Source organism: Carya illinoinensis, chromosome 10 (genome assembly GCF_018687715.1).
Source record: "Carya illinoinensis cultivar Pawnee chromosome 10, C.illinoinensisPawnee_v1, whole genome shotgun sequence".
NCBI lineage: Eukaryota > Viridiplantae > Streptophyta > Magnoliopsida > Fagales > Juglandaceae > Carya > Carya illinoinensis.
Genome location: NC_056761.1, coordinates 10953060 through 10977757, shown reverse-complemented (window position 1 = coordinate 10977757; position 24698 = coordinate 10953060). Strand labels below are relative to the sequence as shown.

Sequence of the window (24698 nt, the reverse complement as noted above, 5' to 3'; positions counted from 1 at the left end):
TAATACTAATTATATAAGAACTAATGTATAATAACATTTAACACTAATGTATTGTGTAACACAAATATATAAATTTATAATAACATGTAATACTAATATATAACAACTAAAATATAAGAACATGTACTAGTAATGTATAATAATCAATGTATAATAACATGTAATACTAATGTATAAATATTAACATATAATAACATATAATACTAATGTATAATAACAATAATTTGTACAATGATTTATTTTCTCAATTATGGTTATGTTTTAATGAAATTGAAATTGAAAAAATATATTTTTTTAAAAACTAAAATCCTAGGGTGCCAAATTTCCTATAACAGCAGATAACAATGTAGGGTTTTCGATTTTGAGTCCGAAATTAAAACTGAATGGTAACAATAACCCAAATCCGACTCCGCTCCAATAAGTCGGAGCGGAGGCTATGTGAATCGGAGTCAGAGTCAGATGTTGAATTTGAACTCTGACAAAGTTGGAGTCGAAGTTGGAGGTAGGGCACTCCGACTCCGACATTGTCGGTGCTCAACCTTACATGGGAGGGGGTTAATTCACAAGTGTTTTTAATGGGGCTCCATCAATATGGCAAGGTAATCCAAACCCGGATGGCCACAAAGTATTTTTGTGATAATTTCACAAAAGGCAACCGGGGTTTAAGGTTTTGCAGCCATTCGAGGTTGAGCTCCTGTCTTACACATACTGTAAATAAAAAAACCATTCTGAGCCACATGGAACACACATTCTTTATGAAAGCGAATGTGAATACTCTTATTCATTTAGCATCGAAATAGTTTCTTTACTATCACTATTTGTTTCTTCCGTAACTAGGATTTATTCATAGCATGTTCATTTATTTGACACACAGCAACTCAACATTACTTTATGTTATGATCATTACTTTTTTACTTTCTCATTTCTGTTTTGATCATTACTTTCTTACTTTCTCATTTTTATTTTTATGCTCTTATTCATTTTGCGTGCTGCTCAGTATTGGATTTGAACATTCTGTTTTAATCAATGTTTTGAATAGCGTACCAGACGTCGTATTGGTGAAGGCACTGGAATGAAATATTTCAGTATCGGTACTGTTTCGTGTACCATTTCGGGATAGTCAAATTTATGAATAAATTATATATAGAAATATATATATTAATTATATTCCAACATAATAATGTATATATGAATAAATTATACATAAATACATATATATATATAAATTATAAATAGTCTGGTCTGAATTATGAGTAAAAAAATGAGCTTGTAGTTTGAAAAAAAAGAAGAAAAAAAAAGAAGGTATGGCCGTTATTTGGACCGGTACGAAACAGGTACAATTTATGTACCGGACCAGTTGCCATACCGGCTGGTACGGTACAAAATTAAAAACAATGGTTTTAATCCATATATTGCTTCTCTCATTTCTATTTTGACAAAGCCTTATTCATTTTGCATGTTGATTTCCTGTTGTTTGGATTTTGAAAATTGAAAAAGCTTGGCAGACACATTGTGATTTAGTAATGTTGAATTATTTTATTTGTTCCTTTAAAACATTCTGTTTTAATCCATATATTGCTCACTCATTTTTGTTTTGATGGTCTTATTCATTTGCATACTGTTCGATATTGTTTGAATTTTGTAAATTATATTCCTTGGTGTTATCTTGTGATTTAGTAATGTCACTTGTTATTATATTAGAGCATTCTTGTCGTTGGATTTTTCTTCTCTAACCCCTCGCCTTTGATAATGACAAAGTCTCGCGAAGACATAGAAAATTTTGCACATACCTCTATGGCATGGTAATTTGAACGGCCAATAAATAGTGGCAACCAATTGTTACATCCATTCGAGGGTGCGAAATTTCCTCTATGTTACCATTCAATTCTTGAGCCGGTTAGCAAAATCACGTCTCTATTGTTCTTAAGTGTCTAACATGTTTACCAACTGTTATGTGTCTATATCCTCTTCGAGATGGATTCGCAAGATCATGGAATATGTAGTTCACCAACCTCCTTAGTCAAGACCCTCAAATTGACCACACTTATGGTAGTCAAAGTGACCAATCTCCTGTGACTTTTGATGGCTCTCCACCCTTACCCCAAGTAGAGCCTCTCTTAGTAAGAAAATCAGCCAAGGGTGCAAATTTCACCTCTAAATAAGACAAGTTACTTGTCTCGGCATAGCTGAATACCGTAAAAATTAGTCAATACTTCAATGCATATAAACATAGTACAACTGAGCAGAGTGTTAGATCCTTAATACATCAGTGGTCAGTCATTCAAAAGGCGACCAACAAAGTTTATGCTAAACTGACCCAAGTCAAAGGTTTGAATCAAAGTGGCATGACCGAGCAAGACAAGGTATAACCATCCACTTTTATATGCTTTTTGCATTTGCTTTTTTATAAGTTATATTTAATTTCCTTTATCTGCTTGGTCATTAATTTTGCACTTTTATTATTTAATTGCAAGTTTGACAAAGCATAGATCATCATTGGAGAATACCTCTTTTCAATTCGAACCTTTTTGACACCTATTGAAGGACCAACCCAAATGGATTCAGCATTGCACAAAGGATGGTCCCAAGCAAAGGTTGATGATGTCTCTGATCCCAACTCGTACCTCAGCTGCTGTTGTAAATTCAATTTGTGATATCAAGGCCAAGAATGTTCTAGACAATGATGTCATTGAATTATAGAGGCCAATGGGAAGGAAAGCTGAGAAAGCAAAATGTAAGGCCCAAGGCAAGCCAGCAGAGAAGATTGTTGAGCTAAGCAAGCTGAAGTATACTCACTTAAAGGAGTCATGCACTCAGGAGAAAGAGTTTTTTCAGTTCAAGGCTAAGAAGATGCAATATAATCGGGAAATAGAGGGAAATAAAATCCAACAAAAGGACAAGAGACTAAGGTTAGAGGCCGAGATACTCGAATTCGCCCAGAGGGAAGCGGATGAGAGAGAGAGAGAGAGAGAGAGAGAGAGAGAGAGAGAGAGAGGCAAATCATGCTAATTGATGTGACTACCTTGGCTGGACTAAAATGGATGTATTTTCAGCAACGTCAAAGGGAAATTGTGGCGAGACGCAATGCTGAACAAAACTGACTTTGTTTTTTTATGTAATTTGTTTGTTATTTTGACAACATTAATTATAATTTATAAAAATTATATATAATATAAATTAATTAAAAATATATAAATATGCAAACTGGTCCGATCCAGTCCTAGAATATATAAAACTGAGATTGGACTGGTTATGACCTATTTTTGAAATGGAAGAACCCGTCCTGGACTGAACCAACGGGTCCAAGCCTGATCGAGCCGGTTTTCTGATTCTCCAATTTATTTTTACAGCCCTAAGTATTAGTATACTAATATTAATAGTATTAATATTACTATATCATTATTTCATATATAATTATTTAGTATAGTGATTTATATAGTAATTTATATATAAACTTAAAGTATATTACTAATAGTACTATAATATTAGACTATTAGTAAATTGTAAATTTTAATTAATATACAATATATACTAATGTATATTAGTATTACTAATTTACTAATGTACTTTTTAAAAAGAATATATTGAGAATTTACTAGGCCATAAAATATTATTAATATATATTTTTTATGTTTAAAGCATATGATCAAATAAATTTTTATGTTTAAGATTAAAATTTTATGTTATAAATTATAATAACATTATCATATATAATTATAATTTATATTATTATATATATAAATTATATATAATATTAAAAATTTAATTTAAAAAATATAATATAACAAACCGGTCCAGTTCGGTCCTTAAAAGCATAGAACTGGAACTAGACTAGTACCGGTTGGTTTTGGAACTATGGGAATGGGTCTCGAACCAGTTCCAGCAGTTCGGGCCGATCCGGTCCGGTTTCCTGATTAATTTTTACACCCCTAATAGTGAGGCTTGGTGAGGTGCACCATGGTGATGAGGAGTGCGACAGTGTGCACTCTGCACGTATGCATTGTACGTGCATTGTGCATGCCATGCAGCCCGATTTCCTTTTGTGGTTCCACTTACAATAAAAAGTTAAGAGGAAATAAAAATGACAAGTGAAAAGTTGAGAGGAAACTTCTTTATTATTTGTTAGTTTATTGCTAAGAAGATAGAGTAACTAGATCAATCAATAATAATATATCACAGCCAACAAAAGGGTTGATCATTACGTATGTACCCCCAAAGACAATCGCTTAAGTGGAGAATCATCTTACTCGCCTTTCTAATTCAAAGAATAATAAATAGATTCCACAGACATCGCTAATTGTTAATGAGTAAATTTGCACAACAGATCGAAAGGGATGAAAGAATCATCCCTGACTCACGATGGTGTTTTTGGTTTCGATACGGTGCTCTTCACGTTCATCCATGAAAGTAAATAATAAATAAGAAAATAAAAATAAATACAGAGAGACACGGGGATTGACGTGGTTCAGCATAATGCCTATATCCACAGGTTGTTCGAGGCTGAAATTCAATATAATAGGCAATTTTACAATCTCTTATGGCCTCACATGATATCTCATAATACAATGAAAGAACTTAGGGAAGATCCTTTCGAGTCGTTATGTGTGGCGGAGTTTGGCATAGGGAGCTTGTGTGGAGAGCCTCCGTGGAGAGAGTTTGTCAAATTTGTAGAGGTCTCCTTCTTATATAAATGTCTATTTCCTTGAAATGATTGAGTCCAACTTGAATTGTGAATCACTTTCCTTTTAAAAATCTGGGTCTCTTTCTTTTTAGGAGTTCAAGTCTCTTTCTTTACCCCCTCATTGACTTTATATCTAGGCTAAATTCTTAACTTTATCTCTTCTCCCTTTTTTAGCGATGGGCTAGACTCGGCCAATTCTATCCCAACATAATTAATTAGAATAATTAATAATTTAAAAATGTGATAAGATGAAAAATCTATGAATAATAGTTAAATGGTTTGTAAATAGTAGTTAAATGATTTGAATTAAGATATTTTATTAGATTTTGTGAAATGAATGAGAAAAAACTGAATAAAAATATTAAAAAATTGAGATATTTATAGATATAATTTTATTTTTTTTAGTTTGAAAAAGGTTGTATTTTTTTTTTAATTGAAAAGTTTTAAAAATTTAAAATTGAAAAGTGTTTATGTTTAAAAAGTAAATTATGAGAAATTCTGGGATGAGATGATTTGTGTTCAGTTTAATAAAATTGTAATGATTAAGTAATTATTAAATTAAAAAAATTAAAAATTTGAAATACAAAAGTATTTGTGTTTGAGTGATATTTCATAAGTAAATTATGATAAATTTTTACATGAGATTATTTGTGTTTCCAAACAATCCCTCGTATAAAAATTCATTAAAGCACAAATACTTTTTCGACAAAGTATTGTTTGGTAGGTTAATAAACTAAATTATATATAGATTTCTCTCATTTTTTTTTTATAATTTATAATATTTACGAGTCCAAAAAATTCTCCATAGATTGCTTTTAGGCCCCGTCTGGATAGCAAGATAGTATCATCTTATCTCATCTCAACATCCTAATACTATAAATATAAACATTTTTCAATTTTAAGTTTTTAACTTTTTCATCTAATCATTACCTAAGAGCATTGGCAATGGCCTAGTCTATAATTTAGCTAGAATGTTAACTTTTGGCTCTAACATGGACTTATAAGTAGATTAGTCCACATTGGACTAGCTATCTTGAAGTCCAACAATAATAAAATATTATATATTTTAATAATATTTTTTTAAATATTTTACAAATACACTTCATATATTAGTTAATAACTTTATTAAATAAATTATTATTTAACTATTTAACTACAAATTATTATTTTTCAACTATTTTTTCTCTCAACCTAATTATTCGATAAATATATTTTGCCAATCATTCACTCAACAATCACATATACAAACATATCAATATTTCTTATTCCCAACTTTTATATTTAGAGTTGTGGTTGAAGTCAACAAACGTGCCAACAACTTTTCATAACAACCAATCACCATCTACAATTTTAGACCAATCATTGCAATAAAAACTCAAAGAGATGACTAAAGACTAATTCTAGCACACGAAATTGCAAGCATGAAATGTACCATATCATGTGATTAATGGTCATTTTGTGCAAGCCCTTCTTCTCCCCAACGTCATTGCAAGTCACTAACTAAAGAACAATTTTCTTCACTCTTAAAGCTCCCAATCAGCTGGGATACTAATACAGTACAAACAAACAAAATCAATAAATAAATCCTTATAAAGACCTCCCTGTTCGTGATACAGGCCATTGTGATAAGGAGACAGCCCCTTTAATAATAAAATGCAAATAACAAAAACCTTTTCAATCATAAAATATCCCTAGTTTCAAGTTAAATCTCAATTTTAAAAAATCAATAACAACCTTAGTTCAATTAACGACCTCTGCTCAGTATGCAGTGAACATGAGGGAAATGAAAAACTCGTATACTTTTGAATCTAAGAAATTTCGATCAGAGAATCTTCTGGTTATTGATGATGTCGTTTTTATCCCTCAGACAAACACCATGGCTATAGCCAAGGTGGCTTTCGTTTTTTCCTCTTAATCTTTAAAAAAAAAAAATTAACGGTACTCAAGATGAAGTTTTCTTACACTTTCTTTAGGTTTTATCAACCCTTTATTCAAGTTTCTAAGCAACCACGAAGAGATAAGTTAGATAACCAACTAATCCCAAACGCACTGAAGATGTCATGGAAATTAGAAAGAATATCAATCAGGTTGAATTAAAAAATTATATCTATTTGTGAAATTAATTACAAATCCCTTTCAAATAACTAAACCAAAAAGTAAATAAACAGGTCAAGAAAGTAGGCCACCAAATATGAAAATCCGCCATCAATGATCCAAGAGATTACCTCAAAATGCGTAAACGAGTACCTTGATAGCTGATGCCAACCCAAACAATCGAATTTGTTTTGACTCAATGAGACCTAGAAAGAGGAGCGCAAGGAGACCTAGAAAGTGGCTTCAACAAAAAAGAGAGAGAGGAGCGAGGAAGAGAGACTTACTTTGGAGAGCACGAAGACGACGTCAACCGCTGGAGAAGGCGACAAAGAAGAACGACAAGCTGAAGAAAAGAAAAGGACTTGAGGGTTGAAGAAGAAATGGGCGACAGAGAGAAGGGGATGAAGACAGAGAAGGGTTTCGGGAGAAAGAAAGAGACAGAGAAGTGTTTCGGAAGAAAGAAAGAAAATAAAGAGAAATTGAATATTTTTGGGATGAAGACAACGAAAAACGGAGGAAAAGAGAGAGCGGCAGATACTTTAGAAATGATAAAATATTACTTTGCTCCTTGTACAGTCCCTCGCCAGACATGAAGAGCTGCTAAGAAATACTGTAGTGGTTATGTCAAACTTTTCAATTTTAGCCAGGCGTTGCAAATGAATTTTCTCAGATTTGCTTCTATTTTAAACTTGCATTAGGCAATGGCCTAGTTATTATAACTTTTTCAAACTTCTAAATACAACACAAAAATAATAATTTAAATTTTTAAATCTCAAAATAAAAATTATATTATAACAATATTTTAACTTTATAACATTTTTATTCAATATTTTCTCTCATTTTTCAAAAATCTCATAAAACATCTTAACTTAAATAATTTTACTACTATTCATAAATTATTTCATTATTATTTATAAATCTTTTTTATCTCATCTCAATATTCAATCGAGATCTTAAAGTAGATTAATATTGTTTTTAATAAGTAATTTTATTATTTTTAATCACGTGGTTTGATATAAAATATTATCTAAACAGTTCTGCTACGTACCCCTGGGGAATAACCCTGTCGCGGCCCCGGGGCTGACGTGGTAATTAAAATATTAATAAAAAAATAATAATTATTTATAAATAAATAAATTTAAAAAAAGGGGGGGGGGGGGGAAGTAACGCAGAAAGGTAAACGGGAGGGGGAAAAATTGATTTCAGTACGGAAGGAGGGAAACAAGATGAGATTGTCATTTCGTGGGTTGATGGAGAAAGATTGATGGAGAAGACGAAGAGAGGAAAATAGAGGAAAGCAAAGGAAAATCTATTTGGTTGCCGAGAAAACATAGAAAAATTTGAAAATAGTTTGTAATAGCCTGTTTGGTTGCCGAGAAAATAGAAGAAAATCAAGCTATAGTCTGCAATGGTCCATAACAGTATGTTTGGTTGCTGAGAAAACAGAGGAAAATCACGCATATCCTACAAATATGAGATTCGAGACAACAACTGGTAGATCTCGTGCGTTCGTCGGCTTCGTGTGGTGTCTCCGTGTGCATGTGGTTGGAAAAAAATGATTGTGGTTTGGCAAAAAAGTGATTAACTTTGCTGAGTTTTGTCGATTATCTATTAATTCGATTGCTTCATTTGTTGAAAATCAGATCGAAAACAAATGGATGAAATAAAAGCAGTGAAATAGAAGGGAGAACGTACGCTTGGGTTTGATGACAAACAAAAAGAAAAAAAATGAGACCCAAAAAGAAAAAAAAAAAAAAAAAAAAAACATTAGGACATGAAGTCTTAGAAACCAGAAGATGGGTCATTTGGTGGGGAGGAGTTGATGATGGGTGAAGAGAACGCCGAAGATGGTGGGTTTCGATCTCGAAGTTGGGTGAAGGGATGAAGATGGGGAGAAGACGAAGTGGGTGGCTCGATGAGAGGGGGGACGAGAGAGAAGCGAGAGATGAGAGTAAAACAAGCCTGGAAGGAGAAAGCCAGCGAGCAAAATTTAATCAAAATGTAAACGGCGTCGTTTACATTATAACGCCACGTAGGACCCGAGGCCGCACCGGGGATATACCCCAGTTGCATATAGACTTTTTCTTATCTAAAATGGGACACATTGAAAATTACAAAATTAAATAGGGGAAGAAGTACTGGACTTGTCACCCTAAATTCCTAGTCACTCTGAACGGCCATTTTTGTCTCTGTTTTGCGAGTTTCCTTTTGAGAAGAAACGGCCCAGAACCTAAAAAGTAGTATAAAGTCGCACCCTCCGGTGAATGATCCTCTTCCCTGTCTTTATTTTTTGCCCCGATATTCCCACCGACATTAAAAACCTCGCGATGGACCCTCCTCCTCCTCCTCCATGCCAGTTCCGGAATTGGCTGGAACTTCCCCGGGACGTGACGGCGTCGATCCTTCTGCGGCTCGGCGCCGTCGAGATCCTGACTTGCGCGCAGAAGGTTTGCTTGCTCTGGCGCAACCTCTGCAAGGACCTGTCCATGTGGCGTAAAATCGACATGCGCAACCTCGGCGACCTCTGGGATATGCCCTACGACCTCGAGACGATGTGCCGTCACGCCGTCGATCGTAGCTGCGGCCAGTTGGTCGATATCAACGTCGAGTACTTTGACACGGACGAGCTTCTCCACTACATTGCCGAGAGGTAATTTATTTTGTTGTCCCATTTATTTCTGTTTAATTATTTTTTCGGTTTTTTGTTTTTTTAATTACGCGACTATAATAAGGTTTTTGGTATTTATATACATATATGCTTCCTTTTGTTTTGTTTTTAATTTATTTTTGAGTGGAACTTTGCTGTGCTGTGATATTGTTGGGCTTTTGTAGTCCAACGTGATTGGGAAGACTGGACGAGTATTCTAGTTGTTAAAATTTTGCCCATCTCTTTGTGCATTCTGGCTGGGAAGATTCTTGTAGTAGTCTAAAATTTTCTCATCTCTGCACATTCTACTTTATTGACTTGAAAGGTTTACCCTTCCATATCAAGCTTGGCATGGTTTTGACTTTAGCCACAATTTTAGTTTGACCTTCCCTCATTTACTCCTAACCTGTTTGGGAAGAATATTGTGCTTGAGGGTGGAGAGGGTTGAGGCTTCCGCATGTAAGTGGTACTGCATTAATGTTACTATCAATTACTTGAATGTTATGGATTTCTTTTTCTTTTTCTTTTTCCCTGTTGTGAATAAGATTTCATTAAACTTAAAATGAAGATACAAAAAGTGGGGGTGGGAACCCCCAGCAAAATATCCCGTTACAATCAACACTAGACTAATGTGGGAATCATGTCCATAGATCAGCAACCACCTCTACATTCAATTTCAATCTTAAGACGCATTGGATAATTGTGAGAGACAGCAGCCACCTCCATTGTATATCTCACTGAGACAAGATTGAACTCGCTCTTTAGTCTATTAGAAAGTTGTTTTTGAACTCACGCTTTAGCATGAAAAACAATGCTACCACACAGAATGACTACTCATATCAAATTGAATAGGTCAACACATTCTTGTTGTGCAGTATAAAAAAAATTCTCATTGAAACGTCTTTTTTGCTGTCTATTCCCACTTTTCTTTTCTTTTCTTTTCTTTCTTTCTTTATAGAGAAACATCAAAAGAACTCTGTTCAATCAGTTTTTGAATTGTTGTGCTATATTTTTGTGCCCGGTTAAAGTGTATATGTGAATAGCATACTTTAGTGCCCTGTCACAGCATTAGTTGATGGTAACAGCCTCACCCAAAAAATGGTTTTATGGGAGTTATAGTTAGTAAATACTTGTATGGAAGCTTTGGTGAATGATCCTATTCAAGTGATCTGTATAGTAGATTTGATGATCATCAAAGGCTACCGTATGAATATCTGAGTTCTATTGAAATGACCCATCTGTGCTGGGACCCCAAAAAGACTAGTCAATTTGAAGCTTCCTTAGAATCACGACATACACCCAGTTTCACCTAGTAAGTAGCACCTATGACTACCTTTATAACTTTCCCACTCTATGTGATTGGGAATTTTCTGTAAACATAGCTTTCCTGTTTTATAGGTCCTGCCCATTTAGGAATCATTGAATAAATAGGTTGTTCCATCATATCATAGATGGATTTGTTTCCTCATGGCCTATAACTTTAGGGTTGCCTTTTATAAAAATAAATAAATAAATAACTTTGGGTTCCCATAAAGTTAATTTTGTAAAATGGTTTCGTGTTATTCTTTTCTCGATGTAGACTTGGATGTTACAAACTCACCCCCTTAAATTCTAGCATCCTTGTTAGGTTCAGGACATAAATGACTCTAGTATCACATGGCTGGCCTCACTAGTTGGCTTGATATCATATGAAATGGCCTAGGTGAAGTGCTAATCACATATGCGCTGTAAACTTAAAAAATCTAACCACAAGCTTCTATCACGTATTAAGACCATTTTTATCTAGTAAGTTGCCTGCATGGACTTAGCACTCACGATTATCTTATAACTTACCCACTCTTATGTGAGTTATTTCGTCTATTAATGTGGGACTGGGGTGTTACATCTACCAATGAAAAGATTCTAACAAAAGCAACAGAAGTCCAATTCCTGAGAATGGTAGGAAATTACCTCTTCAAAAGAGTTTGAAGTGTTCTTTGATGAAAGTCGCAACTCAGGAAAATTGGTTGAATTGCTGTTTTCTTGCATACATCTATGCCCTATGATAGCTTTAGGGCTCATTTGAACACTAGGTATGGTTTGGTAGTAAGATGAGAATTTTGAGTTTTAAGATGAAATATTAAAATATTATATTTTAATATTATTATTGTTTTGGGATTTAAAAAAGTTAAAAAAAAGTTGAATTATTTCTTATATTTTGTATGGAGATTTGGGAAAGTTGTAATCATGAGATGAGAATTTTGAATTTGAGATGAGAATTTTAATCAACCAAACCGAACTTAAGAGTATCTCAAAGTTCTGTGAATAGTAGTGAAATGATTTGAATTAAGATGTTTTATTGAGTTTTGGGAAAGGAGAGAGAAAAGGTTGAATAAAAATATTACAAAGTTAAAAAATTGTTTGAATGTAATATTTGTTTTGAAGTTTGTAAAAGCTGTATTGTTTTTTGTGTTTGGATAATGATTAGATGAAAAAGTTTAAAATTTAAATTGAAAAGTAGCTCCTTCAGATATGTGAATGATCCTATCCCAGTGATCTATACTAAGATGTCACACCATGTGGATATGTAGAATAATGGTGTTTCCAATCAAGTCTCTAAGGTGCCTAGTAAGGTGGCATTTTTTTGTCGGTGGGTGTCTATTGGAAAAAATTTGACCACGGATGATTTGAGAAAGTGGGGATTATTTGTCGCAAATTGGTACTTCATGTGTAAAAAAGAAAGTGAATATGTCAACCATCCATTTCTTTATTTTGAGGTAGCTAAGACTTTGTGGGTTGAGATTTTTGGTCGAACGGGTATTGCTTGGGTGATGCCTAAGCAAGTGGTGGATCTTTTTGCATGCTAGCAAGGTTTTAAGGGGAGACATCATATTGTTGCCATATGGAAGATGATCCCTTCATGTTTGATGTGATGTTTATGGTTGGAAAAGAATGGCCGGTGCTTTGAAGATAGAGAAGGCTCGAGTTGAGAACTTGGGAGTTTTTCTTTAGTACTTTGTGTATTTGGGCTAAGGCGCTTGTATTGAATGGAGATAATCTTCATAATTTGCTTTTAGCCTTTTCTTAGTTTCTAGTTTGTATTTAGGTGTCTGCTCTTGTATACTTCCTGTGTACTTGGGCTATGCCTATTTACTTGATAATAAAATTCTCTTATTACTTACAAGAAAAAAAGTCTCTGAACATAGCTTTTATGTTGTGACTGTATTTTTTTTTTTTTAATCTCGGGGAACCTCTTCAAGACATGGCCCTTCAGACCCATCCCTGCAGAGTAAACCCCGGTCCCGTACACCGTACTCTTGGGAGTTTCCCTATATGGAACTAGTTAAATCGCTGGCTTTTCACTAGAGAGTATGGCCCCAAATGATTGTTTGCACCCATGAGATGTTGAACCTTGGACCTTGAAGGAAGTGATAACCCCTTGGGGTTTGGTGATTGTATGTGACCCAAGCTTTCAATTTAAGTGTACCATCTTTGATCAAATTTCTAGTGCATTGAATTTAGAGTTCCCCTGTAAAACTCTTTTCCTCCGCACCATACACCCACTGGGGTGCGGGATGATGGGGTTGGAAGGAGGCATAGAGTGATCAGTTTTGTAAATCTTGCACACGATGAGTGATTATTGCAACCACATTGATCCAGTTTTTTTTTAGGCAATTTTGTTGTGACATACAAACCTGGATTGGGGATAAAACCCAATTTGGCCAGTAAATCTTGCACACGAGTGATTTATTGCAACCACATTGATCCAGTTTTTTCCTTTAGGCAATTTTGTTGTGGCATACAAACCTGGATCGGGGATAAAACCCAATTTGGCCACATTGCCCCCATACTTTTGGTAACTATGGGTGCCATGGGCCATTGGCAACCCCATGGATTCAATTATCTATTGACAATATTAGCAAGTTTTTGGTTCTCCAAACAATCTTCCACGCTTTGGTTCAACAGACTTGTTCAACCTGCCTCATTGTAAATTGGAATTGAGAACTGCAAATCGAACTGATCGAGCACTACTTCGTTCCCAAAAGATCTCTATTTTATCTTGGGAACATCGTTGGTCAAGAATCTGTACATTTGGGTTTTAGACTATTAAAAAATGCTAATATTTCTTTTAAATCTGTAAAATAATTTAAGCTTATATTGGGCCTGTGCACCCCCTAGGATTAGTCGGGACTTTATTCTTGGACACCTGGTGCCAATAAAAATAAATAAAAAATAATATAAGCTTATATTCATTTATGGATCCATAAATATATGTTGAGAACCAGTATGAGCTCTAGCTTGTGTTTTCTAATAGATGAATTGCAAACTTGGAGCAGCTTGTGTTCGACTAATCAGAGGTTAACTTGTGAACACCACCCCCCCAACCCCCCCCCCCCCCCGGGGGCACCCCCGTGGCTACCTTTTTTTTTTGGGTCCCTCCCTTCCTCCCTATTCAGTTGATAGTGCCTCAGTAATTCAACAGTTACTGGCTTTTGGACTGATGGCTTCAATGCATGTGGGGAGTTTCCCTCCATGCATGCAGAATGTTCCAAACTACACATTCGTCTCTTTTTTTTTCTTTTTCCTGCATGCAATATAAATTAGATAGCATATCTCCACATTGAAGCCCTCCATCTAGAATTATGAGGTATGGAATGCATATGCAAAAAAGGTATCCTTGCTCTTTTATACAGTTCACAATCTATTTAGTGTGATTTGTCACCATATTGTAACTATGAATTTGGAGATGCGGGATTCTTCCATATACTTCTATTTTTGTGTCATCTTATAATTGCTGTTTCATTTTGTCATCGCCTTCATGTCATTTTAACAGTTCAAGTCAGGTCAAACGTCTTCGACTCGTATGTTGCTATAACATTTCAGTAGAGGGATTGAGTGAAGTGGCTGCAAAACTTCCATTGTTGGAGGACCTTGAGATTTCATACGGTCCGTTGTCAAAAGAACCACTGGAAGCTGTGGGCCGTTGTTGTCCTCTCTTGAAGTCACTCAAATTCAACAGCCAGGGCTACAGAAGACCTCGCATTGAGTGTGATGAGGAGGCAATTGCTATTGCGGAGAATATGACTGAATTACGCCACCTCCAGCTTTTTGGAAATAAGCTGACTAATGATGGCTTGAAGGCAGTACTTGATGGTTGTCATCACCTTGAGTCGCTTGACCTACGACAATGCTTCAATGTGACTCTAACTGGGAATTTGGGAAGAAGATGTACCGAGCGGATTAAATACTTGCGATCTCCCTGTGATTCCACCAATGACTATGAATTCGATGCTGAACTTCATGATACCGGATCTTTTGATGATGACTATCCTTCTGGGTTCTCGGACATTGATTACTTTTCTGATGACTATGGGCATTATGAATTCTCCAGCGACAGCGATGACCCCGACTATGGTGATTTTGATGACTACCGAGAATTTTACATGTATTAGCCTTTTGTGGGTGCAAGTAAAATGACTTTACCAATATTTTGAAATGTTTTGTCTCAGTATTAGTAGGGTTATAACTGAGTCGAGTAGGAACGAGTTATGCCTAGTCAAGTTTGACTTGATTATGTTCGAATCAAACTTGAAAAACTCTCCTTTTTTGGGTCGAAATCAAGGGCGACAAATACAAATTGAGGTATAAGACAAAACTTGAATATTTTTAATTATAATATAATAAAATATAAATTATTATATTGAATTGATATCAAGATTTTTAATAAAATGAGGCTTTATTTAAAATCTTTAAATAAGAAATTTTGAATTTATATTTAATACAATAATTTAAAATGAGGCACATTGTAAATTTTCTATCTTAACTTAGCAAGGTTTTAGAAAAAAATTAACAAAAAAATATAAATTATTTCTTGTATTAAATATTAAATTTAGTATCATGGGACTTTGCACACATTGAAAAATATAGAGATTGTTTAAATTTTTATTTAAAGAAATTGTCTGTTTATATATTTTCTTAAAGAATTAAAATAAAAAAATGCCTCACTTTTAATTTTGAGAGCCTTGCATAGGATGGGGTCTTAGAACAGGATTAACTAAATGCCATAATTATAACAGGAGGAACCTCCAAAATACTGTTAAAGCGTTCGTTTGAATTGTTAATAAGTAGTTAATCTTGACAAAATCAAGAATCATATAAGCGGTTAAACAATTCATAATTGTAAATATCTTTTCTTTCTTGAAATTTACAAACGAATTTTGTCACTTAATTAATTATAATACTTATATCCCAAAGGTAGTCCCCCCACACACAACCATGCCATCGTTGCGGTTTCAGTTTTCGTTTACTTAAATTAATTCATACTCTCAATGATGGTCCACCTCAGATTCTCATACGCACTCCCATCAATTACTTAAATTAAATTTTCACGTAAATATCCCACAAATGTACAATAAGGTATTATATATGTCCGCCAAATTCAAGACATAGTACATGTCAACTACTTACTGAAGAACCATTAAACCATGAACTTTAATAGCGTGGAGGAGATCAGCTCTTTAATTATACAGCCCCTACCCTATTGTTCATATATTGCTTTTGAGTTTTTTCATTCTGATTTTCTATGAAAAAAAAATATTATTTTGACATGGATTTTAAAGTAAATGTAGCAATTCAAAATATGTCCGAGTCATTTAGGAACACTTATTTAACACCAAGGCCTAACATCGGGCTCAAGCCAGCAGAGAAGCCCAACCCACCCTATGAAACGGCGCTGTTTAGTTTGAAATTTTCCCTCTTTTGTTATGAAGAATTTAAAAACAACGTCAGTTGTTTTATTTGCATTACTTCTTATATTTGTATAAAGAGAAAAATATTTTTGTCATGACTTGTATAAATATAATCAAATTTTTGGCATTCTATTTTTAGTTATATAAAAAGAGTGAATATATAATTTGAAAAACTTGTGCATGATTATGTAAAGATGATATGTATCTATTAAGTACTTTGTTATTATATAATGTTGCGTCTTATAAACACCTCTAGCATGATATTCAGTTATGTTCCGTTCTGACCTTACCACAAGTGTAAAATTATGACATCTGTTTTGGTTAATACCAACATCTCTATTTCTGGTTCAGTTATGTTCCGTTCTGATCTTACCACGAATGTAAAATTGTGGCTTCTATTTGGGTTAGTACCAACATCTCTATTTCTGGTGCACCCACTTTAGAAACAAAGTGGTATTCTGCATAGTCTTTCATGTGTACACACTTAAGGCTTCGACAATAATAAAGGAAAAATTCACATTCTGTTTCTACTTGGTTGGTTGTCGGAGTTTGCAAAACCCTATTATGGGGTTAACCATGGAATAAGTTTTATTATGATGTTGTTCAGTTATATTTATGCCAAATAAATTTGTAGATGTTTTATTACTGTAAATAAATAATTTTTGAAGTTCACTCTAAAAATTTGATAATCTGTTTTGTTTTGCATCTTATACTAGCTCATGTTTATATACTAGTATATATTCTATATATTCGCTGCTTACTAAATTGTTGATAACTCACTCAATCACTTTCAATATTTTCATTTGATTTGATCATTCGGTTGGGAATCAAGAATATGAAGTAGGGGCAAGGTTTAGCCAAGGATAGTGGATTGAGTACCTAAGGGTACCATGATTATTGGAGGGTTTTATTAAGCAGATTGGATATTATTATTATTATGTTTATTTGATTTATTGGGATATTGAAATTTTACTGAGACTAGTGCTGTTTAGATAGTAAGTTGAGATGAGAAGAGTTATGATAAAAGTTTAATGAAGTATTGTTATAATATTATTTTTTAATTTTATTATTGTTTTGAAATTTGAAAAAATTGAATTATTTATTATATTTTGTATGAAAATTTAAAATAATTATAATGATGAGATGAAATATTTCTAGTATCCAAACCGGGCCTTAGTAAATTGTTGATTATTATGTTGGGATCTTTGTAAAGAAACATCTATATTTAGTTCGAATAAATGAATTTATGTTTGTAAAACCTTCAAAGTATATATATTATATTGTTGGGAGACGATTTAGGTAACAGGGCGTTACAACATACTTTACAAATTAGATTATTAGTTAATATTTCAATTGCAGTTATTGAAGTAATTATAAATGAAAGAATTTTTCTAGTAATTATGTGAAATAAAGGCGAAGAAGAATGGTCAAACTAATGGATGGACCGCAACACAAGTACTAGAACTCTTCCATTCACTACCATTTTATTCTCTGACATTGCGGTTTTTTATCATAGACCTCACCCTTTTTAACTTATATACAATAAGTTGTACAATATATATATATATCCTTATCACTATTTTAATTTATTTGCCACTTGAATAGTTGACTTAGTAAATAGTATGGGCATACCAAGTCTATTTCGGTCGGATCTTAAATAAATTTTAGAATCGAATTAATATATACAATTTAAGAATCGATACGAACCAATTCATTCTCGATTTTTCAAGTCTCGATCCGGTCCGATTTTTTAGTTTATCGTTTATACAAGCAGTACTATATAAGTTTAGTATTATAACTTTTTCAATATTAAACTTGATTGTTAAACTTTAGTATTTATTATTAACAATTACTAATTCATTAATATTTAATTATATTAGTATAGTATAAATAGCGTTTAACTTTTTAGTGAGATTGATAAACCTAAATAATAAAATTAAAATAGTATAATTAAAATAAGTAGTACCTAATTTACATAAAATGTTATATCAATTTTATGTCATAAGATTAATAAATTTGAATAATAAAATTAGAATTTAATGTTATTTTAATTAAAAATTTAGCATATAATATATATAATATAATATGAAAATTAAATATAATATAAAAAAATTAAAAATATATATACCGATTCGGTTCAGTTTAAACCGTTATTCAAATTTTAAAAATTGGTACTACACCAAACCAGTTACAAATCAGACCGAACGGTTGATCTAGTGGATAGCTAGAGCCTAACGTGACTGTCTTTGACATTAATAAATATTATTTAGTAAGTTAATAAATTAAATATAAATAGATTTTTCTTATTTCTTCATAATTATATAATATTTACGAGGTCAAAAAATTATGCATAGATTGCATTTATAGTATATTAATATTACTTTTAATAGTTAATTTTATTATTTTTAATCATGTGGTTTGATAGAAAATATTATCTAAAAGCTGGGACATATTCAAAATTACTAAATTTAATAGGGGTAGAACTGCGAAGCACCGCAAGGAGGGGCTAACCATTTCTTATTTTTCGTACCGACATTCCCACCGCCATTCCCAGAAAAACCTCGCGATGGACCCTCTTCGCCCCCCTCCTCACCCCCAATTCCAGTTCCGGAATTGGCTGGAGCTTCCCCGGGACGTGACGGCGTCGATCCTCCTGCGGCTGGGCGCCATCGAGATTCTGACTAGCGCGCAGAAGGTTTGCTTGCTCTGGCGCAACCTCTGCAAGGACCCGTACATGTGGCGTAAAATTGACATGCGCAACCACGGCGACCTCAGGGATATGCCCTACGACCTCGAGACGATGTGCCGTCACGCCGTCGATCGCAGCCGTGGCCAGTTGGTCGATATCAACATCGAGTACTTTGGCACGGACAAGCTTCTCCACTACATTGCCGAGAGGTAATTTATTTATTTTTTCCATTTATTTCTGTTTAATTATTTTTTCGGATTTTTTTTAATTACACGACTAACAAAGATTTTGGTATTTATATACATATATGCTTTCTTTTGCTTTTTTTTTTTTTTTTTCATTTTTAATTTATTTTTGGGTGGAACTTTGCTGTGTTGTGATATTGTTGGGCTTTTGTAGTCCAACGTGATTGGGAAGACTGGAAGAGTATTCTAGTTGTTAAAATTTTGCCCATCTCTTTGTGCATAGTGGCTGAGAAGATTCTTGTAGTAATCTAAATTTTTCTCATCTCTGCGCATTCTACTTTATTGACTTAAAAGGTTTGCACTTCCAGTATGTTGGTAAAATTGGTATATGTGAGTTCAAACTGTGCTTTGTCTAGCGTATTATGTGAGTTTAAACTATGCTTTGTCTAGCGTATGATGTTAGTCAGTTTCCTTAATGGAAATATTTTGACAAGTATTTAAATGATTGGGTTGTTGAATTTCATTGCTGGTTTCATCTTTGTTTTAGCATGATAATCATAAGTTGTTGGTTTTCAGGATTTTGAATTTTCTTCCCCATTGTTTGGCTTGGTTCTGTCAAATGTAGGGATATCAAGCTTGGCATGGTTTTGACTTTAGCCACAATTTTAGTTTGACCTTCCCTCATCCACTCCTAACTTGTTTGGGAAGAATATTGTGCTTGAGGGTGGGGAGGGTTGAGGCTTCCGCATGTAAATGGTACTGCAGTAACGATACTACCAATTACTTGAATGTTATGGATTTTTTTCTTTCTTTTTTTTTCCTGTTGTGAATAAGATTAAATTAAACTTAAAATGAAGATACAAAAAAGTGGGGGTGGGAACCCCCAGCAAAATATCCTGTTACAATCAACACTAGACTAATGTGGGAATCATGTCCATAGGTCAGCAACCACCTCTACATTCAATATCAATCTTAAGACACATTGGATAATTGTGAGAGACAGCAGCCACCTCCATTGTATATTTCACCGAGACAAGATCGAACTCACTCTTTAGTCTATTAGAAAGTCATTTCTGAACTCACGCTTTAGCGTGAAAAACAATTCTACCACACAGAATAACTACTCATATCAAATTGAATAGGTCAACGCATTCTTGTTGTGCAGTATAAAAAAAATTCCCATTGAAACGTCTTTTTTGCTGTCTATTACAACGTTTTTTTTTTTTTTTTTTTTTTTTTTGTGTTAATAGAGAAACATCAAAATCACTCTGTTCAATCAGTTTTTGATTGTTGTGCTATATTTTTGTGCCCTGTTAAAGTGTATATGTGAACCTTGCTGCTGGCCAATAGCAGACTTATACTTCAGTGCCCTGTCATAGCATTAGTTGACGGTAACAGCCTTACCCAAAAAATGGTTTTATAGGAGTTATAGTTAACAAATACTTGTATGCAAGCTTTGGTGAATGATCCTATTCCAGTGATCTGTATAGTAGATTTGATGATCATCAATGGCTACGAATATCTGAGTTCTATTGAAATTACCCATCTGTGCTGGGACCCCAAAAAGACTAGTCAATTTGAAGCTTCCTTATAATCACGACACACACCCAGTTTCACCTAGTAAGTAGCACCTATGACTACCTCTATAACTTTTCCCACTCTATGTGATTAGGAATTTTCTGTGAACATAGCTTCCCTGTTTTATAGGTCTTGCACATTTCGGAATCCTTGAATAAATAGGTTGTTCCATCATATCAAGGTGGATTTGTTTCCTCATTGCCTATAACTTTAGGGTTCCCTCTTATAAATAAATAAATAACTTTGGGTTCCCATAAAGTTAATTTTGTAAAAAGGTTTTGTGTTATTCTTTTCTCGATGTAGACTTGGATGTTACAAACTCACCCCCTTAAATTCTAGCATCCTTGTCATGTTCAGGACATACATGACTCTAGTATCACATGACTGGCCTAACTAGTTGGCCTGATATCATATGAAACGGCCTACATAAAGTGCTATTCACATATGCGCTGTAAACTTAAAAAAACTAATCACAAGCTTCTATCACGTATTAAGACCATTTTTATCTAGTAAGTTTCCAGCATGGACTTAGCACTCACGATTATCTTGTAATTTACCCACTCTATGTGAGTTGTTTGGTCTATCAATGTGGGACTGGGGTGTTACATCTACCAAGGCGAAGATTCTAACAAAAGTAAAAGAAGCCCACTTCCTGAAATGGTAGGAAATGACCTCTTTAAAAGAGTTTGAAGTGTTCTTTGATGAAATTCCAGGAAAATTGGTTGAATTGCGGTTGTCTTGCATACATCTTTGTCATACGATAGCTTTAGGGCTCGTTTGAACACTTGGAATATCTCAAAATTCTGTGAATAGTAGTGAAATGATATGATTTAAGATGTTTTATTGAGTTTTGAGAAAGGAGAGAGAAAATGTTGAATAAAAATATTGCAAAGTTAAAAAATGATTTGAATGTAATTTTGTTTTGAAGTTTGAAAAAGTTATATATTTTTTTTTTGTGTTTGGATAATGATTAGATGAAAAAGTTTAAGATTTAATATTGAAAAGTGTTTTGCGTTTGAGTGATGTTTGGGAATAAAATTATGAGAAGTTTTGAGAATATTGAAACTTCTGTGTCTCATCTCTATTGCCAAACGAGCCCTTACTCAAAAGTTAATGGTTTTACTCAGAAAAATGAAAGGTTTTATGGGAGCCATAGTTAACAGCTCCTTCAGATATGTGAATGATCCTATTCCAGTGATCTATACTAAGATGTCACACCATGTGGATATGTAAAATGATGGTGTTTCCAATCAAGTCTCTAAGGTGCCTGGTAAGGTGGCATTTTTTTGGTGGTTGGTTTCTCTTCAAAAAATTTTGACCACGGATGATTTGAGAAAGCGTGGATTATTTCTCGCAGATTGGTGCTTCATATGTAGTAAAGAAAGTGAATCTGTCAACCATCTATTTCTTTATTGTGAGGTGGCTAAGACTTTGTGGGATGAGATTTTGGTCAAACAGGTATTGCTTGGGTGATGTCTAAGCAAGTGGTGGATCTTTTTGCATGCTAGCAAGGTTTTAAGGGGAGACATCATAGTGTTGCCATATGGAAGATGATCCCTTCGTGTTTGATGTGATGCTTATGGTTGGAAAAGAATGGGTGGTGCTTTGAATATAGAGAATGCTCGAGGGGAGAACTGGGGGGTTTTTCTTTAGTACTTGGTGTATTTGGGCTGAGGCTCTTGTATTGAATTTGAGATAACTTCATGATTTTCTTTTAGGTGTATTTAGGTGTTTAGGTGTTTTTAGGTTGTATTTAGGTGTTTTCTCTTGTATACTTCCTATGTACTTGGGATATGCCTATTTACTTGGTAATAAAATTCTCTTATTACTTATAAGAAAAAAAGTCTCTAAACATAGTTTTTCTCTGGTGACTGTATGTGACCCAAGCTTTCAATTTAAGTGTACCATCTTTGATCAAATTTCTAGTGCCATGAATTTAGAGTTCCCCTGTAAAACTCTTTTCCACCACACCATACACCCACTGGGGTGCGGGATGGTTGGGTTGGAAGGAGGCATAGAGTGAACAGTTTTGTAAATCTTGCACATGATGAGTGATCTATTGCAACCACATTGATCCAGTTTTTATCTTTAGGCAATTTTGTTGTGGCATACAAGCCTGGCTCGGGGATAAAACCAAATTTGGCCACATTGCCCCATACTTTTGGCTAGTATGGGTGTCATGTGTCATTGGTAACCCCATGGATTCAATTATCTATTGACAATATTAGCAAGTTTTTGGTTCTCCAAACAATCTTCCACGCTTTGGTTCAACAGACTTGTTCAACCTACCTCATTGTAAATTGGAATTGAGAACTGCAAATCAAACTGATCGGGCACTACTTCGTTCCCAAAAGATCTCTTTTTTATTTGGGGAACATTGTTGGTGATTCTGTACATTTGGGTTTTAGACTATTAAAAAATGCTAATATTTCTTTTAAATCTCTAAAATAATATAAGTTTATATTGCGCCTATGCACCCCTAGGTTTAGTCGGGACACTATTCTTGGATACCCGGTGCCAATAAAAAATAATATAAGCTTATATTCATTTATGGTTCCATAGATATACGTTGAGTACCAGTATGAGCTCTAGCTTGTGGTTTCTACGGATGAATTGCAAACTTGGAGCAGACTGCTCGTGTTCGACTAGGCTAACTTTTGTACCCCCGCCTACCTTTTTATTTTTTTTTGGTGGTCCCTCCCTCCCTCCCTATTCAGTTGACTTGTCTATTGTGGCACAGCGCCTCAGTAATTCAACAGTCACTGGCTCTTGGACCGATGGCTTCAATGCATGTTTCCCTCCATGGATGCAGAATGTTCCAATCTACACATTCGTATCTTTTTTTCATCTTTTTTTCTTTTTTCTTTTTTCTTTTTTTTTTTTTCCCTTGGAACACATTTTTCTGCATGCAATATAAATTAGATAGCATATCTCCACATTGCAGCCCTCCATGAAGAATTATGAGGTATGGCATGCATATGCCAAAAAGGTATCCTTCTTGCTCTTTTATACGGTGCACAATCTATTTAGTGGGGTTTATAACTGTATTCTAACTATGAATTTGGAGATGCGGGATTCTTCCATTGACTTATATTTTCGTGTCATCTTATAATTGCTGGTTCATCGCTTTCATGTCATTTTAACAGTTCAAGTCAGGTCAGACGTCTTCGACTTGTACGTTGCTATAAAATTTCAATCAAGGGATTTAGTGAAGTGGCTGCAAAACTTCCGTTGTTGGAGGACCTTGCGATTTCATACTGTCCGTTGTCAGAAGAACTTCTGGAAGCAGTGGGCCGTTGTTGTCCTCTCTTGAAGTCACTCAAATTCAACAACCTGGGCTACCGAAGTCCTCCCATTGAGTGTGATGATGAGGCAATTGCTATTGCAGAGAACATGACTGAATTACGCCACCTCCAGCTTTTTGGAAATACGCTGACTAATGATGGCTTGAAGGCAATACTTGATGGTTGTCATCACCTTGAGTCGCTTGACCTACGGCAATGCTTCAGTGTCACTCTAACTGGGAATTTAAAAAGAAGATGTGCCGAGCGGATTAAAGATTTGCGATCTCCCTGTGATTCCACGGATGACTATGAATTCAATGCTGAACTTCATGATATGGAATCTTTTTATGATGACTAGTCTTATGGGGGTTCGGACACCGACTATGGTCATTTTGATTTTGATGTCTATGGGTATAATGAATTATCCGGCGACAGCAACGAGTAACTGGACTTTGGTGTTTGTGATCACTTTGGCCACAGCGACTATGTAAAATGACTTTTGTGCTGCACTCAACTATTAGACACCAACATTTTGAAATGTTTTGTTTCAGTATTACGTTGTACAAGGATTCTATGGTTTGCAGTCCACTCATGGTCTACTTATATATATATATTTTAAATACGTATTTAAAAACAGAAAAAAAAAATAGACATTATATTTACTAAGAAGCTATAACTTTGGAGGGGGAAGAAAGAACATATGAGATAACTCAAAAGGGTTGAAGCTTGACAGCTTGGTTTTCTACTGCACCATGCAGTACAACGTCCTTCACCAGCTCCATCCTATTGGAGTACTAGAATTGGATTCATCA

General features: G+C 34.3%; 2 protein-coding genes and 1 long non-coding RNA gene across 3 annotated transcripts; all 3 read left to right on the top strand.

The window, feature by feature from the left end:
• The first annotated feature begins 1283 nt into the window (after positions 1-1283).
• Positions 1284-3119, top strand: LOC122279912. The gene is made up of 2 exons (XR_006229691.1): positions 1284-2363; positions 2475-3119. It is a non-coding gene; the product is annotated as an uncharacterized LOC122279912 (long non-coding RNA).
• Positions 3120-8877: 5758 nt separating this feature from the next.
• Positions 8878-15019, top strand: LOC122279016 (F-box protein SKIP19-like). The gene is made up of 2 exons (XM_043089262.1): positions 8878-9425; positions 14236-15019. The coding sequence occupies exons 1-2, from the start codon at positions 9040-9042 to the stop codon at positions 14852-14854; spliced, it is 1005 nt and encodes a 334-aa protein (XP_042945196.1). The 5' UTR covers positions 8878-9039; the 3' UTR covers positions 14855-15019.
• Positions 15020-18638: 3619 nt separating this feature from the next.
• LOC122279017 (putative F-box/LRR-repeat protein 23) lies at positions 18639-24474 on the top strand. The gene is made up of 2 exons (XM_043089263.1): positions 18639-19048; positions 23749-24474. Exons 1-2 carry the CDS (start codon positions 18717-18719, stop codon positions 24242-24244), a joined length of 828 nt encoding a protein of 275 aa, XP_042945197.1. The 5' UTR covers positions 18639-18716; the 3' UTR covers positions 24245-24474.
• Positions 24475-24698: the final 224 nt, after the last annotated feature.

What these genes read in the sequence shown, in the direction of transcription:
- LOC122279017 (XM_043089263.1), top strand. Translation starts at nt 18,717, where the DNA reads ATGGACCCTCTTCGCCCCCCTCCTCACCCCCAATTCCAGTTCCGGAAT. An exon ending in CTCCACTACATTGCCGAGAG is followed by an intron (nt 19,049 to 23,748) that starts GTAATTTATTTA and finishes TCATTTTAACAG; the next exon opens with TTCAAGTCAGGTCAGACGTC.
- LOC122279016 (XM_043089262.1), top strand. Translation starts at nt 9,040, where the DNA reads ATGATCCTCTTCCCTGTCTTTATTTTTTGCCCCGATATTCCCACCGAC. An exon ending in CTCCACTACATTGCCGAGAG is followed by an intron (nt 9,426 to 14,235) that starts GTAATTTATTTT and finishes TCATTTTAACAG; the next exon opens with TTCAAGTCAGGTCAAACGTC.